Source organism: Gobio gobio (genome assembly GCF_949357685.1).
Source record: "Gobio gobio genome assembly, chromosome: 8".
Taxonomy (NCBI): domain Eukaryota; kingdom Metazoa; phylum Chordata; class Actinopteri; order Cypriniformes; family Gobionidae; genus Gobio; species Gobio gobio.
In genome coordinates, this window is record NC_137114.1 from 32,808,160 (window position 1) to 32,826,691 (window position 18,532).

The 18,532-nt window shown below is 40.4% G+C and overlaps 1 protein-coding gene across 3 annotated transcripts in view; it reads right to left on the bottom strand.

Moving 5' to 3' along the window:
• Window positions 1-351: 351 nt before the first annotated feature.
• Window positions 352-18,532, bottom strand: part of cbl (Cbl proto-oncogene, E3 ubiquitin protein ligase) — a 40,099-nt gene continuing 21,918 nt past the window's right edge. For 2 of the 3 annotated variants that reach the window (XM_079824291.1, XM_079824293.1), the window contains exons 3-16: window positions 12,032-12,178; window positions 11,744-11,900; window positions 8,689-8,810; window positions 7,487-7,624; window positions 7,256-7,343; window positions 7,043-7,174; window positions 6,733-6,954; window positions 6,305-6,436; window positions 5,754-6,122; window positions 5,574-5,665; window positions 4,790-4,942; window positions 4,564-4,673; window positions 4,251-4,472; window positions 352-3,507 (exon numbers count right to left, since the gene is read on the bottom strand). In XM_079824291.1, the coding sequence (XP_079680417.1) occupies window positions 3,236-3,507; window positions 4,251-4,472; window positions 4,564-4,673; window positions 4,790-4,942; window positions 5,574-5,665; window positions 5,754-6,122; window positions 6,305-6,436; window positions 6,733-6,954; window positions 7,043-7,174; window positions 7,256-7,343; window positions 7,487-7,624; window positions 8,689-8,810; window positions 11,744-11,900; window positions 12,032-12,178 (2,356 nt within the window). In that variant the 3' untranslated portion in view covers window positions 352-3,235. The remainder of the gene's footprint in view (window positions 3,508-4,250; window positions 4,473-4,563; window positions 4,674-4,789; window positions 4,943-5,573; window positions 5,666-5,753; window positions 6,123-6,304; window positions 6,437-6,732; window positions 6,955-7,042; window positions 7,175-7,255; window positions 7,344-7,486; window positions 7,625-8,688; window positions 8,811-11,743; window positions 11,901-12,031; window positions 12,179-18,532) is intronic. The other variant, XM_079824292.1, reaches the window with a different exon arrangement.

The window sequence follows — 18,532 nt, forward strand, 5'->3', positions numbered from 1 at the left end:
TGGAAAGTGAAACTGGGGACACTGGGAATATTATTTTAATTGATAGTTTTCCCAAAGAAAAACTTCTGGTCAGAGGAAGGAAAAAATGAAATGCCTGCCATAGCCTACTTTTTAATAAACTGCCAGTTATTCACAGCAAAAGTTAGTAACAAACCTAAGTGGTGAAATTATTTTATCTGGCCCTTTATATTAACTCAACTGTGACAAAAATAATTGAAACGGTTCAATATTTGATCCAAAATAAAAATAAAATAATAGGGTTCATGTACTATAGAAACTACAAGTGAGAGATATGCGCCACGTCTTATTGAAAAAAGAAACACGAGAACATTATATTTGTTCTATTGTTTTAATTAACAGTATAGCGCTGTGCATACTTCCAAAGTGATATGAGAATTAGCACAAAAAGAAAGAAACCCTGAAATACTCAGGCAAGTTATGGCAAAATGAGGAGAGAGCTCCCTCTTGTGGTCTGATTCGAGACATATTCACTACGATGTCACTGACCAAGCCAAAGTGACAATGGAAACGTTTTCCAAAAATTCATGAGGGACATCATTCACTCTTTACACTTTAACAAGGCCTTTTTCTGGGTAGCAGAACAAAATTACAGACATATCTAAACATATGGCACGGCTCACAGTAATATTCACATCAGTAAACAAAAATAAAATTCTGACATGTACAGGAATGCAAAATGAAATAAAACATTGCCATTTCCACGTATTCTATGTATAAGTAACTTTACACGCTTGCTTTTAAAGTGACAGTATCATAGCACAAATTGGTACACTGTGCCAAATATTGTACACACAAACTCACGCACATCCATCACACATCAATATCAAGAAATAGTAGTACAGTAAAATGAAATGTTTTTTTTTTTTTTTTTTTAAAAAAGCATCACCTTCTCATCTCTAGACTTCATATGGTGCAGTAAAAAAAAAAATCAGTATTAAACCATCATATGCTTCAAGGCAACAGAAACTACAAACCGAGAGTTATCAGCCTACAACGTAAAATAAACAGCTCGTCTGACCGCAAGCTCTCAATGTTATGTGTGTACCTACAAGATTGAGACGTGGAAGTACCTGCAATCCCAGTGCAACACTCAAGAACACTAGGGGCTAGTAGGGAATAAACTGGGGCATCAATCATGAGTCCTCGAGTGCAACATGAGAGACTCGCTCACTTTAACGGATTACTAGTGCATTCAAATGTGCTGGTGCAATAACTTGAAAAATGAAAGGGATGATTCACCCACAAATGAAAATTGCATCCTTCACTCGGCCTCGTGTCATTCAAAACCTGTGTGACTTTCTTCTGTGGAACATAAAATAACTGAAGATTGTCCCATTCATTTTAGACCCCACTGAATTTCATTGTATGGACAAAAGCCAGCCACGGAGGGGGTAGGGGGGAGGGGGGTTTGGAAAAACACGAGGTCGAGTAAATGATACTGGTGTCATTGAGAGCGACTTTAAAGTAGTCTACAATTGTTCTGACCCTGATTACGAGACAGACTTGCACTGGTTTAAAGTACGGAGTCATTAATGTAGATTCTGTTGAAATTTACTATATTCCTGAGTACAAAGGGGAGATTGGGAAGAACCTTCTCCCTAACAGCAGGCGGACTATGGGCACTGCGATCATGGCTTGAACAGGGCTTCCACTGAAAGATCCATCCGATCGCTGACAGGGTAAACACCAAAGCCTTGTAGGACAAGGAAAGAACATAAATAAGGCCTTCTGCGATGAGCCCCGTGACACATTTCACCATTCCGATGAACGAAAACGCATGTATTTCAAGAAAAACGCAACGTACCTGGATGAAAACAGACGTCCCATGTGCGCACAAACACACACGCATACACACACACTGAAGAAAAAAAGCAGGGCTCACACCTGCACAAGTTGCTTCTGATTTCAAGTATGCTACATTACCAAATTACACAGAACCGATACTGTCACTTTAAAATGGGTTAAACACAGTATATTCACAAATGTACATTTAAGGCTTAATTGTTTAGCACTAACAATAATAGCAGCAGTAAAGCACTTCTGTATTAATAACAATAAATCAAAAATAATAATAACATTAATAATAACAATATATTAAGGTGATCATATGAAATGGTTTCTAAGATGAAGAGCTTCATACAAGTCCGAACCTCCCCAAGAGTGATTTTAGTCCCCACCGAATACAGAAACTTGGCCAGGCCTTGGACCTTTATAAGCAAATACTTCTTTTTTTTATTATTATTATTTATTACCAAGCGGTTTCACTTTGTGTCCAACCTGTCGCCCCTCAATCTGTTAGAGAACACTATCTTTAGTAAACACACAACTTCACAAAAGTCTGTCGGAGACCACCATATTAAATGACACATTCAGATTAGAGCAAACAGGTCACATGTCCCCTGACATCCGATGCGTGTACCCTTCATCAGCATGTTCCTACTGGGAATCTGAAGGACTGGCTGTCCTTAAACATTTGGGGAGTAAAATTCATGGTACAGTACAATTACAGTAATGCTACACAGATGTATCAAGGCTGACGGAGAGCCCATTTCCGATGCCAGCAGCCACCACCACTCACTTAAAAAAAAAATTGTTCACACAGTACCCTGGAGGTCAAGGTCAGGCGGAGAACGGGTTGCTTTGGGCTGACTGGTATCTCTGAAACGGGCGGCTGTGCTGTGGGGACCGACACGTACGGCATGCTACTAGACAGACGGAAAATGAAAATGACACACTCAAAAACAAAACGTACCGAAGCAACACAAGTAAAGGCCATTTTTTCACACCAGAAAATGCTCGGCTGCAGTCCACCGTTTAACTGAACTCCCTTTAGCTATCCGAACTCTTGAGGCCTAATACTTCACACCCTGATCTCTGCAGCTGACCCTCTCCAACATACATGTGTATATATTAACTATACTCAATATTCTGATTTATATATTAAATCATATATAAACACAAACATGTTTTTGTCTTTGTCCTTGTTAAGCCTCAGGGGACATGCGTTGCCTTCAGGCTGAAGAAGCGGTCGCAAAGAACCCCTCGCTCTTCCGCACGCACAAAGGAGGACAGAGAATCCGACAAGTGTCACAGAGATAGGGGCTCTCATCGTCACTAGAGCAAGAACACAAGCAAGCGCTCCTCTCTTCTGGAGTCCGAGATGAATGCGAGATGAGTGTGGCCAGGCCGAGACTGGGTGCTCAGAGAAGTTTCGCTATGTTAAGATATGTGCAGTAGAAGGGATGGACACAAACTCCCTCAGGATGTTCTTGGCCATCTCGATATTGTTCTGTGCAATCATAAGGGCTTTTTGGATGTCCTGATGGGAGTAGCCCTGGCTCAAGAGGTGCTCAATCTCACTGCTGAACTGCTGGCTGGGCCCTGGACTCGCTCCGGGGGGAACCGGGCTGGGTCTGCGATCTGAGTTGATGCGACGGGGGAGAGGCTTAGGAGGCCGCTCAGGGGCTTCAGAGGAATCCATGACTGCTGAAGACAATTTATAATTAAAAATTGTGTCTATATTTACACACGGAAAAATGGTCACACTGCAGTTGCGGTTCTAAAATAAGCACACCATGACTCATGGGGTTGTGATCTAAAATAAATATAGGTGTAAAACGGAAATGATACAGTGCTACATTTACTCTGTAAACACATTTAAACATTTTAATACTTAAAAGATTGGACACACTTGACTGACTGATGACTTTCCTCGTGATCAAAAAAACAACAACCTTTTTATGCTTAAATGAAGCGGTTGTGTAGACAAAAACAAATTATGCCTTCATATGAAAAAAAAAAAAAAAGAAATGGGCGAGTTAAAAAAAAAAGAGGAATATATTGAAAAACTAAAAACGGATATTATAAATGTTGCCTTGGCAACTAAAAGAAGAAGCACTAAAATTACTAATTTAAAAATAAATGAATAAATATTTAAATACAAAAACTAATAAAAAAAAAATTGTAAACCCAAATTTAATTGAAAACTGAATTTTTTTTTTAAAAAGCACACACAAACACACACACACACACACACACGCACACGCACGCACACGCACGCACACGCACGCGTTGCCTAACCCTTAACCTACCCATCGCAGAAAACGTTTGCCATTTTTTTTTTTCAAACACCCCCCACAGAAAGACAGGAAGTGTCCTCATAAACCATATATACACAAGAACACACACACACAAATACATAAATAAAAATAACACTGTGTATGACTTACTTGCGGTTGCGCCAAGCTCGCTGTCAATGGAAAGGCGGCTGAAGGCTGAGGATGTGGGGTTAACATCTGAAAGTGTGCGTCGGGCTAGGTTGGCAGGTAGATGAGGCTTGGGGTAGTCATAGCTGTTCTCCTCCTCCTCCTCCTCCTCCACCTCCTCACCACATGCACCAACAGTCTCCCTCAGGCCATTAGAGCAGGTCAAAGGAGGCAATTCAGAGTAATCTGAACAAGGACGGACACACAGTATTTCACATGGCAGAATATACTGGCAGACTGTCTGTATGAAGATGAAGATCTTCACACATCACAGTACCTGAGTCTCTGGCCTGGAGTGGTCCAGAGGTGGTGAGGGCCTGGGCTTGAATATTGTACATGGCTTCATACATCTGTGGGCTTTCTGACTCCATTTCATTGAGTACACTTCTAGAGAGGTAAACGGTGAGTTTTAGTACACACTCACAAGCACATTTACAATTTCAGTCAATTCAGAGTGTCTCTTTTGGTGCTCTGCATCTCCATGGCTGGTGAATTAACTTTACCTGGGACTGAGAGAAAGTGGAGGAGGTGGCCTGGGCACAGCCTCCCCTGCAGCAGAGGGCAGCACTGGTCGAGAAGATGGAGTCATGTACTCCGATTCCTCATCGTTCTCAGAGGCGTCCTCCCCGGTCTGCGCCTTTACTGCTGGGAGAGGCCTGTCAGCACAGGAGGAAGAGTCAACACATACATGACTGCTTCATTTTTCTAACAGGTTTATAGTGTAGGAAGTAAGGGGGCATTTTTATTATTGCTACATGAACAAACAAACAAACAAACATTGCAAGATTTGGGTTTTGTCTGCAACAAGAAAAAATACAGCAACCTTCACCAGGTGACTTGAATAGCTCTGTTTGTAAAGAATCTAATTCTAGAATGATTGGTGATTTTGTTAGGGAGTGCATCTGCATAAAAAATAATGCTGAAAAATTACTTTTCACTTTGAAGAGTTCCTTTTAGGAATGAAATTTTGGTGTTTACGTTTGGCTTCGCTTAACCTCTCAGTAACCATAAAGTCAACAGAAAAATGAACAAAAAAAAAAAAAGACATTCCCACAACTTTTGACCCATTCAATAAGTTTTTATTGTGAAAAAAAAAAAAAAAAAAAAGATTTTGAATAATTGCGATGTATTGTTTTGAGTATTTAATACAAAAATAAAATTACCAGCAGTGCATTTATTTAACTAAATTGCACTAAGTGGTTGACTAATCTCATTAACCATGATTTCCGTTTTATTCCGATATATATGATGCAGCCCTAGTTATGATGTTGGCTTTGTGGCACCTACCTGATTGCCAAGGAATAGATGGCATTAGCTGAAGCAGACGGCTTTACTTTCGGGTTGTCGTACTCTGACCCAGAAAGGGATGATACAAAACTCTGCACATGAAGCACATGAACGTTATAAGAATTTAAAAAAACAGATTCGGCTTATGTCAAGGTGTAAACATGGCACGCGTATCCTCACCAGCTGTTGGTCGAGGCTGGAGGGACCGTTGTTTCGAGGGCCTTCTGCTCTGGCGTCGAGCGTGGAAGGAAGTTGGAGAGGCAGAGAGTGTCGGTTAGAGAGTTCTCGAGATCCGCGAGAGTCTCCGCTTGCTGGTGGCTGTGATGGGGCTTTGGGTACGGGCCGGGAGTTCCAATCCGGCATGTTGCGGTTAGGAGGGGTAGGAGGCAGTTTGTCCCTAGGAGCGTCTCCGGGTGTACTGGGGAGAGGGCGTCTTGGGAGCCTGTTGTCAGAGCCGGCAGGGTGAGGTCGGTCTGGGGGAGGAGGTGGCGGCAGGTCCCTTAGAGCCGGGGGCAGCGGTAATGGCTTGTCCTTGTGATGGGATGGAGCCTGGATTGTGAACGATAAACTAGATCTCAAAAACTGCAATAGCACCTGAACATCATGCAGCGTTCTGCTAATCCGAACTCTAAAATTTCCTTCTGAATTGTTTGAAAAGAATGCTTAATACATTCCAAACTGAGGTGCTGAGGGTAAAAAACTTGGAGAAACATTCCATGCAGTGCATTTACCTTGGATGTGGCCCCTGGACTAGAGGCCCCAGGAGGGTTGGTGGGTCTGAGAGGAAGCAGATCCAGCCTAGGAGGTACTGGGGGAACGACGGCCTGAGGGCCGATCGACAGCGGTGAGGGCGGCCTCTCCACCTGGAACAAGCCAAACCATTCAGCTTACATCTATACAGATTACTGATGCTAAATACTCCAGCCAACATTTCAGAGCCTTCACAGCGATCTGTGGCTGAGGAATAGTGAAGTGTCTACAGGAAAAATTATTCGTTTTGGATTTGTGGGAATTCCTATATTAAACTTTACTGAGGCAGGTGACAGCTGAATCAATTCTGCTTATTGAAAAATAGGTTAAGGTGTAGGTGGTGACATCTTTTTGCAGGTTTAGCAAAGCTGAATGGTCCATAACATCATAAAGAAAAAGTTATTCTCACTTTAGAACCGACTAGCTTGCTAATCATGAAAGGAGAGTCCTCCAAACGATCATCATCATCATCGTCGTAGCTGGGCGAAGGGGCTCCCTCGGCTCCAAATGTGCCCCTGCAGCCATAGGAACCTCCGCTATTGGGGTCCTTGGGATCAAAGGGGTCAACAACGATGGGCTCAGTGCCCTTAATTTCACAGCGACAGAACGGGCAACCCTGACCTTCAGATTCCTAAAAGAGCGAGAAAAGAAACCGAGAATGAAGAAAACATGCACATGTGTCCAAACAGAAGAATGAGCTGAAGGCTCTTCTGGTTTACCTGCCAGGCTGTGAGACAGGAAGTGCACATGAGGTGGCCACAGGGCTCGATCTTCACATCCTTGTCATTCTCAGCACAGATCTTACACAGCTGGAAGGTAGAGCCCATCTCACAGTAGAGCTCGTATTGCTCCTGTAGGAGATGAAAGATGAGTATTATCCAAATTCTTCGAGATGTAAGTGGCTGACTGACATCATAAAAACAAAAACAGACCTGTGTGACTTTGATATGGTCTTGTGGCGAGGGCTCACACAATCCTGTGAGGTCAGGATTCTGAGTGCGGCCATCGGGGAAAAGGTAGCTAAACAGGAATAAACAGTCTGTAAGACACACTCAAAATCTGAAAGAGGTAAAGTGCGACATCTGATGCTTCATTACGCATCTATATGTGTAAATGGATGATCTCTCTGCTAAGTTTTAGACTGAGCCGCTGTTTTGACTTACAATCCTTCCCTAAAGCCATCGATGAGGGCCTGGAAGAGGGGTTTGTTATGAGGAATGGTCTGCAAGATGTTCCCATCAGCTGTGACATAACCGATAGCCCACTGGCCGAGTCGCGTACAGCTCAGCCTGAAGATATAGCTGTAATATAGCAAGAGCAAGACGTGACCGTTACAACATACACTTACGACATGGGATAAAAGAAACAGGACAATCTAACAGTGTCAGATCAAGCCATCGCTGAGAAATCCGTCTCGGTGCATTAGGGGTGGTCATATGATTGCTTTTCTTTGCAATGAGAGTGCTTGTGACATCATGGTACTTTTACAATACATCTATTGATGGGAGGTACCACGCTGTCCTACGGTCCACTCAGAGGGGGATTCAAGCGACTAACGGTGCATTGTCCCATGTAACTCCTGTCACTGTTTGTTTAAGTCGCAGATAATGCAGCTGTGACACTGCTGATGCCATGAGCCCGTTTGAATGAAAAACACTTAATGGCTGGAGCCCAAAGTAGCGTGATTAAAGGGACAATTCACCCAATTTTTTTTTATTCTGCCATTATTCCCATCTTATTGTTCCAAACTCATTTGACTTTATTAATAAAATAAAAAAGTTTATAAAAAATGTCAATAAATGACATGAAAAACAAAGGTGCCTTCATTCATTATACAAGACTGAAGCTTAGGGGGTGCTTTGACAAAAAAAACTTTTTTAAAGAAACTTATCTACATTCAAGTGTTTTGATCAAAGAAAAAGAAGGAAAAAGAAAATAATTAATAATAATAAAAAAAAATTGGTTTAAAAGCAGAGGCTCTGTTCTTTCTTTTGATATATTGACGGGTTACATTCATACAACTAAATATTCTAGGGGCAACTTTTTAAATAAACGCTGGATGCACACCAGACCACTCTTAACTTCTTTTAACTTCCTATTTAAAGGATGCTCAAAACAAATGTGACCTTACTTTTTTCCCCTTCCTACCCTGTAACATGAATAGAACTTTGTTTTGTTAAAATAGATCAAGTTAAAATAAAATGTTAAAAAAATATGCAAAAGTTTATAGGAATTTTTAAATGTATATAACCTGGTGTGGAACGACAGGAGTCATTATCTAAATGACTAGATTGATTTATTTTTGTGTGAACTACCCCTTTAACAGTGACTTGTGCATGGATGAGGGGTGCGGTGTGTGCATTACCTGCCGGGCTTGTGGATGAATTTTTGCAGACGAGCTTTAACTTCATCATAGGTAAGAAAGGCCATGTACCCCGGATGAGTCACTGCCAGGCTGTTCCAGTTTCTTAGCAGTGATGACCATGGCTACATAAAGAAAAAGAAAGAAAACAGATAAAAAATAAAAAAAAACTCTTTCACACTGTGTAAATTTAGTGGTGTGTAAATATCATCCGAGAGCAAATTTACTCTTTAGTCTTTTTTGAGATGACCTCTAATATCCATTTAAGAGATGAGAAGTCAGAGAGTGAAGAGAGTCTGAGTCCATTTTGGGGATGGATTGGTGAGCCACTATGTATGCCAGTGACACCAGCGAACCAAATTAACTCAGATCGCTGTATATAAACATCACTTAATGACAAATTTAAAAAGCACATCAGTCTCCCTTCCTTTGCAATAAGTTCTTCCAAAACCACAGGACTATTAAAATCAGTCACAATTTATCAATAGACACAAATGGTCAATGTATATTCCATCAAGTGAGCAGGTGACAATATTTTAGTTCAGGAAAACAGTATTATTTCTCAGAAGCACATTTTAAAGGACTTCATTCGTGTGTTTATGGTACCATCCTCAGGCAACACTGGCACTTCCTCAGACTGACAATTACTTCTGAGAATTTGACTTGTTCCTCTTTTTTTTTTAAACCGATAGACAGCATTACGTATGACAATTTCTCCATCTAAAGATCAGAGGAAAAACTCACTTCTCGATCTATAAAAATGGGACCCGTGTTAATTTTCTCTTTGAAAGCCATTTTATCAGCCTGACTAAGAATCACAGAGCTCTAACTGAAAGTTTGAGACACAGATGGACAGTACATATTATTCACTTGTGTGTGTGATGCAGTGTGCATTCATTGGACGGACTCTCCATTTCTGTTTCGGTTGGTTCACAAAGACTAGGATGGATTTAAAATATGCAGTAAACATGCTGAATTCAATGACTTTAGCTAAAAATGAACAGTAAAACTAAACAAAGACCATGAGTCACCATGTTTGTTTGTGAACAGGCTATGAAGTGGCTAATGTACAGTCATGGTTTATGTGGAAAAGTGGTCTGAGAAACCTCAGCAGGCTGCATTCACACATTTAAAAAATGCCTTGTGCATCACCTGAAACCCCCCGACACTTATGTCAAACAAGTAGTTGCAGAGCAAATATGGGTCGACCAAGCCACAACTTTCCCCCACTCAGATTACATATTATCATTAGTAAAGATCTTCAGTATTCAATCTTGTAATCATGCTTGTGTACTCTGAGCAAACACATAAAACAAAACTGGTTTTCATACCGAGGTATCAGTCTCACAAAAGGTCCACTCAGAGTCAAAAGAATAAAAGAAAAAACCTGGGACCGGCTCTCCAGCAGGGTGGGTTCATTCAGATGCTGATGAGAAGAGTGACCTTGCTACGTGGAGCTTCGTCAAAGAGCTTTGCGGGCTCTCTGTAAACAGCCGGTCTATTTCTGGCTGCTGGGCTGAATGAAGCAGAGGTATGGTGCAGCACAAGCGCTGTACACTGCAACTGAAACAGGCACAGGGCCAGCCATGCCACGGCTGTTTTAAGCTCTCTAACAGACTAGCACACCGACTTGAATTATGATGTGCTGTCAATGTTAGCTCGGTTATTGAATGTTTCAAAAAGGCCATATCTGATTATGGCTGCATCAGCCATAAAAATCTTGACCCCACTTTTTTCTCAAATTAGCTCTGATGTGAAGTAAGGGAGGCTAATTAAAGGATAGATGTGATTATGGCCTGTTGAGGAGAGAGAGGATGAGAAAGCCCTGGACCGCTGTGATGTCTGTGCTGGAGCACTCTGAATAATGAGCTCATTACATAGACAGCACTGTGCTGCCAAGCAGCCGTCAGATGATGCATTCAACAGCTGCTATATTATAGATTCAAATTATAAATCACAATAGTCAACTGTTCCATGGAAAAAAATCAACATGACTAGATTTTTACATTTTATGAAGACAATGTGAAGACAAAGGCAAAATTCATCATCGGGATGCTAGGATGTTGTGGACGGTTGTCAGGGCATCGCAATGCATTTGTTTCGGTACACTACTATTCAAAGTTAGGAGTCAGAAATTAATACTTTTATTTGGCAAGAATGCATCAAATTGATCAAAAGTGAAATTTATAAATTAATGTTACAAATGCAATATTCATCACAGAATCCTGAAAAAAAAGTGTTTTCAACATTGATAATGAGAAAACTTTTTTCAAATCAGCATATCAGAATGATTTCTGAAGGATCATGTGACACTGAAGACTGATGGCTGCTGAAAAATCAGCTTTTCCATCACAAGATTAAAACATTAAAATAGAAAATAGTTATTTAAGATTGTAATAATTTCACTATATTGTTGTTTTTACTGTATTTTACTCAAATAAATGGAAAATAAAAAAAAAGACATTTGATCAGTAGTGTATAAACGGATGTCAAAGTTGTGTAGCATCTGTTGACTCATATATCTAAATATTTGAACAAACCCCAACCCCAAGTATGAGAAATAGTAATCGCGATTTTGCCCTAGCAAGCACCACTAATTATGTGGTGCCAGTATAAAAAGTATCAAATAAAGTAGAAGTACAGAAAAACCTCAAGCAACTGTGTTCTGCATTGTTGCTCTCATAGGGTATATAATTAGAGCAAAAAAAATCCCACAGAGGTTAGAAGCAGTTGTCATTAAAATAGGTCAAACAGATCTCTTCTAAAGCGGAGGCACTTTCAAATCGTCTTTCGCCCCCTACTCTCAGTAAATCGTGTGCTCGGAGGAGTGCAGACGAGCCTGTTTGAGCTACAAAAGACGATAAGAGGCCTCCATTCAGGCTGGCTTTCAGCCATGAGAACTGAAGCATCAGAACTGACACGCACACTCATACAGCGCCTCCATACCCACAGCCACACAACAATAGTCATTGTCAGACCTTCCTCTACACCGAGCTCAGGGACAATACAGCTAGTTTTTTTTGCTTGGAGGAAGTGATAAAGTGATTGAACAACGCACCTGGAAAAGCCTGGTGAAGATGTCAAACTCAAAGACGGAGATGTAGTCATTGCAGGTGAGGTCAATGGTAGATTTAAGCGCCATGGCCTCCAGGCCTGAGCTGATGGGGTGAAACTCATGCAGGGCCTGCCGGAACACCTTCCAAGGCACGATGGTCCTGAAATTCAGAGAAATTTAGGTTGTGTTACCAGAATGAGACGTTGTCAAAGTCCATCTTCCTTTGTTTGTCCAAGGAACATGGCGTGTTAATCTGTTACGAGAAACAAAGAGCACATTAAGAGCACTCACTTGTCCCCGAAGGATCTTCTCCAGAACTCTGCGGCATCCGCTTTGGTGATTCTGAAGTTATCCCCTTGAAACAGGCCGTTGGGAAAGATGGCTTTGAGCTCCGCGAGCATGTGACTGAATATCAGCGACAATTTCGTCAGGTTCCGTCTGAAATAGAGGAAAAGAACAGTTACTTTCACTGAGAGGTTTGATAAACCAAACAAAATCATTTAATAATGATTAAGGGGCCATGTTATTTGATCAAACTTGGTAAATCTTAACAGGAAATATCTGAAACTTAACAAGAGCAACAATAGAGGTTACTTCCTCCAAATCAGCACAGAAACATGTAAACGTCAGCAGATTCTGGAGTCTTGCCTGGTGATTGGGTATTTCTTTGGCCAGTGGGCATAGTGAGGGAGTGTGCTAGGCACATATCAGGGACTGAGGTGGACGCTCTGAATGCCTGCTACATTTTTCTGATTCCACTGACTCTGGGCACATGAGCCCAAGGCAGGCAGGCGAGAGCAGGGAGGGTCGCGCTGCACGGCAGGGGGAGGAAGTGGAAAGAAAGCCATGATTTACAGGGCAGCACAGTGGGGGATTGTACAAGCTCTCCAGCCTAGGGAATTGACATGCACAAGAGAGAGTCTGAGTGTGGCAGTGCCGCAGCTGCCTCCAAAAACTCAATCCTTACTCGGACTTTGAGAAAAAAAAGAGAGCAAGACAGAGTGAGTAAAGGGGTGTTACAAAAAAAGTGCAAAAACAGAGTGTAAACTACAAGAAATGAGAGTGAGAAAAATGGGTGTGAGTGAGCAATGCCAGGCTTTATGAATTTACCACTGAAGAAAATTGTATTCTATGACTATTGGTCTGCATTTCATCTGTTTCCTCTGGTCATGATGTACCCCAAACAAAAACACATTGATATTCACACTTAATAAATTTTTTATTTAATCATAAAATGAAAGATTATGTTTTACTGATGGTAAATATCCAAAATTAAATCATATAATGAACAATGAACAAAAATAACAACAACGCATACAAATATGCATGCATTTCTGCTACATGGTAAAAAGTAGTATTTTAAGGTGGCATAGTTACATTGGGATGGGCATTTTTGTCAATTTCTCATTTCGATCATCGATACATCTCAAAAACGAGTACTCGAGTACTCGGGGGCGGGAAATGTGCAGGGGGCGGGCATGTCCTTCATTGAGATAATGAAAACTGTTATGAAAATGGTTGTTGACAAATACAAACGTGACATGAAAACAGGTATATGAAAACATGAACATATAAAACAAAAAATAAATGCTTGATTATGATGCATAAATGTCTTTGAAAAAGAAACATCTTTATAAAATGACCGTCTCAAATAACCAAGTCAGTAATATCGAGCATTGCCTTTGAGCTGAAACTGTGAAATAACACCACCCTGCAGAGCTTGCTAGCTGGTTAATAAACTCAACCAAACGTACCCTATATCAATGTTAATATGAAGATTATTATGAACCTATTACGACATAAATCAACACAGACGGACGTGAATGCGAACTTCAGCGTGCTAGATTTGACAGGCAAATCGTTTGAAACGGAACATTTTGAATGCGCTCCCTTAACAACGCTGATACACGGACAACGAAAGCACACAGAAACAACATTTTATTAAAATCCTTTTCTCATTATAATGGTTTGACAGATTGACTCTGCACATCATGCACTTAATTTTATTATTCATGATCGAAGCGTTAACAGACATCAGTGCGCGTTTTTAAACTCATAACGAGAAACAACTTTAAATAAACTCTACTGTTAAAAAATACGAGAACAGTATAGCACTGCTGCATTACTAATGTCAATGATTCTGAGAAAAAAAAATAGCCTATCTGAAAAGAATATCTGTCTCTAAACCATGTCGAGCTCAAGCATTAATGCATTTGAGCTGAAACTGAAGAGAATGAACAGCCGGTATAACGGCAGCGCTTTTCTAGCTTAAGCTCAACCAAACGCTTTTTATATTAGATTAATCAGATAGACAACATAAAGGTAATCTTCTGCATCTGCAGAAAAAGGACGCGAATGCGCACATGAACTTCACGCGCTAGTCTGAGTGTTCTCGCTAGTTTCTCTGTGGATCAGCTGATACACGGGGAACTGAGCACAGATCATTTACAGCATTTTCCACGGTGTTCTCATGATAATGCTATGACAGACTGGCGCTGCACATCTTGCACTAACCATTTAATGATCAGTGATTCCAGACATCACTGCATTGCACGCCTCAGTTTCACTTTATTTCGCCGTGGTCAGGAGGCGTGCTGTATAACACTAACCAATCAGACCTCCGGTACAGCGCAAAACGACGCAATAACCAATAAAAAAAAGAGACAAATATATATTTTTTTCAGGGCGATCATCGTTCTCATGATCGATGATCGCTGTCACGTTCGAGTACTCGATTACTCGACCACTGTTGCCCATCCCTAGTACTTACTCAAATAAATAACATGCACTTACTATAGTTAAAGTTCCTGTAAAGTCAAAACTAAACATGTGTTCTGAGTTCCTCACACCACAGATAAATGTGTTATTAACCACCCAGCCAAATTTGAATCATAAAAAAATCCGGGAAGTACATAAAATAGCTTATCAAAAACCTGAAAAAATGAGCAGCATTCTCTGCTCTCAAACGCTGGGGGTGTGTCCGCTGTCGGCGCCGAAATCACGCCCACTCGCGGGAAAGCGGCAGTAGAACACAAGACAACACTCACTGATCACGAGCGTCTATGATCACGACGCACCAGATGTCGGCGGGACGGGAGAATGAAGGCCTTGGCGGGGGATAGTCGGTTCTGCAGCGGATTATCAGTGAATCCCAGTTGTCTCCGGTGAAAGTTTGTAAAACGAACCGGTGTAAAGTCACTGCAGAGGTAGGTGTCGGTAATGATCCTCAGCTCTCCATCAAGGTTGCTGTTCACAAAATTAATCCACCTCTTCATCGTTTTTGTTTTGTAAGCTGTTATGCAAGTTGTTGACTATAGTAACTAACAGTACTAACAGTAACTCGCGATCGAACTGATGCGAATGTGCTCTAGTAATGATCGTGTTAGGGGAGGAGCCAGGCTCGGTAGCTCCAGTGCGTCATCGAGCCACCGTTTTAGCCCCGCCCAGAAAATCCTGAACACAGCAACGGTGAAAAACTGTTTAACGGTCTAACTTCTGAATTCAGTACTTCATAGTTCACAGTCTTTGTAATGTGTTTCAGCAATACATTTCTAACATTTATAATGTGTTTAGAAACAAATCTCAGAATTGCCTTTACAGGGACTTTAAGGTTAGGGTTTGGTTTAGGGTTAGTTGTAATAATGCATCATTTACTACTATAGTAACTACATGACGTTACATGGAACTACATAACCTTAAAATAAAGTGTTACCACAGAAGTACGTCAAATTAGTAAGATGTGCGAATATTCGGATGACATATATTGCTGAGATTATCGAATTTGTACAACCAGTAAACATTTTGCAACCCATAAGGCCTTGAGGAACTATTAAAAATAAAATATGATAAAATTAAAAAACAAGCTCCGGTATATTAATTTGACAAAAAAAAAAAAAAAAAAAAAAAAAATCAGGCAGTGGGGCTTAATATTATTAATAAAATAAATTCTATAACAGCAACAATTATTATTATTAACACAATACATTGTTCAATAATTGTTATGGCACATCTCTATGCCAAACTTCTCTTAAACTCCCCCAAACATGGACGGATTGCATGCCATCCTTCACTACTATAACATCTTGGAATCCTACCGTCCTCATAGCCTGGGTTTACATACTCCTTTATCTATGGCTCTGGGAACAGTTGTTGTTTGTGGCAAAAGGGTGCCAATGTGCCTTCTGGGGAAGCCAGCTGTGCCATGCTTACACTCTTCACGAGAACACATAATAGAGAAGTTAAGCAATGGCATTTGTGTGGTGAGGTTGCAGGCCTTTGGTGTAATAAAGACTGGTACTTTCAACCAAAATGTTTGCGAACATGTGCATGTTTGAAACCATGAAAGAGAGGAGAGGCTTTCAGTTGGAGATTCAAACTAAGTAGGGCACAGATGCACAGAAAGCCCACACTCACGCAGCAGGGAACGCTCGATCACTCTCTAAAGCTGTCGTACTGTTTGTGAGCAGCACTCAGTTAATCCCAGAGTCAGAAGTCGTCACTCTTCAGAACAATAAATGAAGCACTCGTGCAGCCAAACAAATCACAATGAAATGAGTCAACACGAGTCCTGAAAACTGAAGCCGATGCGCCTCGATCGCCCCCAGGTGACTGGAAGCAGTATAGGATAAAGTATAGTCATAACGCCCGCCCTCTCCATGTATTCTAATGGGACATAGACAATCTAAACAATCAAATTACACTTCTCTGAGCGATGTAGTCACTGAGGCAATCAACCGACAGTTTTCGGGAACTTCGGGAGAATAGAGCTTTAACTTAAATCTCTACATTTCCATAACTGTTTATTTCACAAAAAGTTGTTGATTAGGCAGGACCTTGATATCGCAGCTCCACTTCGCGCTCACTACTGCGCAGACTAGAGACCCAAGATGTCAGTGCCATATTTGAACACTGGCGGCTTCAGTTACGTCAACGGAAGAAAGTGAAGGTGCGTCGTCCATCTTTTTGTACGGTCTATGGGTGCAACAGATAGCAGTTGATCTGTACAAACCAGGCCACACGGTTCGGCATGCATGTGATTCACAGATTTATTGATAAGATTAACCACCTTAGAGTGAACGTTTATCATTTGCATGCGTTTTGTCTAGCCAATTTACACATTCAAGCATCAAACAACAAAATTGCTTTAACAAAGATTAATCTAGATTTCATTTATATAGTGAACACTATAGTGCTATTTTACATTTAATGATTGCATTTCTGCACCAGAATACTACTGTTAGACCTTATATTATTTGAAAAGTTGTTGTATTGTATTTATACATGCTTGTAACTTTTGTATATTCTTCTTTTGAATATTATTTTACTGACAGCTCACTTGTCTTTAATAATGTTTGATTATTAAAGGCTAGGCTAGTACAAGTTTTTTCTGTGGCATCAAAGTACTTAAAGTAGGCTTTTATTTTTAGCATATTTTTTATATATGTATAAATATGTATTAGATATGAATAGCCTATAAAAAGGTAAGATCAGATGTTTTATCAAGTTATTATTATTTTTACATTTAGATACAAATGTTAGGCAGAAGGCCATGTGACAAAGGATACTCAATGGGGATTCAGGGTTGTTCCTCTCTGGACCTTTTTACATTTTGCTTAGAATAAGTATCAACTAAAAATAAACAAACTATTTAATAAATCAAAACTCGCTAATCAGGAGTAACTAGTAATTTCAAAGTTTATGTTGTCTTTACTTGCCATTTACAAATAATTTTCCCAGTTATAACATTTATAGGTTTATTTTGAAACGCCCTTAACATGCTGATTAATAATGCTAAATGTAGATGAAAAAACTTCTCTTCACAAACCTGGTTTGAACGGTCAGAGTCATATAAGACAGATAAAAATAACTATTTGCAGCATTGTTGATTTCTGCAGTGTTTTAGCGAAAGTATATCCATCTATTTTACTGCTCACAGTCTTTCTGCTACTGTAGTTAAAATAACCATGTCATCTGCAGCTCTTCATGTGGTGCTTTAGCATCTTTTCGAGAGAGAGAAAAGCACAGAGAACGGAAAGAGCTTGAATGAAGTGCTTTTACCTCTAGATAAGACAGATATAGCACAGAAAGATCATTACCATAAATTACCCTGTGCACTTGTGGTGTGAGCTGCACCGTTGTTTCGATTCGTTGTTCACTTTAACCATTAATAGGCCATTTGAATATGCCTGATAATCAGTATTGATTTTTTCGGCCAACAGAACATTGATAATATTTTCCCCAAAAAACTTCTAGTGGATAAAAAAAATTTATTAACTAAAAATGCGTGCGTGTTGGGAGGGGGGTTGGGGACATAACAAATGTATGCGAAATTACCCAATGACATTAAGATACAGAGGAATGACAAGTGTATTCCTCTGCATCTCATAACCTTGGTTTCATTTGCGCTACATTAATTATGACTAAGGTAAATGGGTTTGAAAGTACCATGAAAGTTGTGGTTAAATTGTGGTATGAAACAAGACCTGAGTAAAAAGGCATCAATGTCAGCAAGCATGATAGATTTATTATGCCCAGGACCAGGAATGTATTTATAGTGCACATTTGCAAGCCTTAAGTGTATAGAGTAGGGATGGGTCGCGATTTTCGAATATTCGATTAGTTATTTAATTATAGAATATCGAATAGTATGTGCGATTATCGTCCAAAAAAAATCCCCATGTTGTCGGTGCTGATGTGGTGCTGACGCGTTCATGTAACCAGAGGCGCTGCCAATAACGCACCTAAAAGCTGCCAGTCCGCTCTCAGGGTGTTTTATACTGGACACGTTTGCAG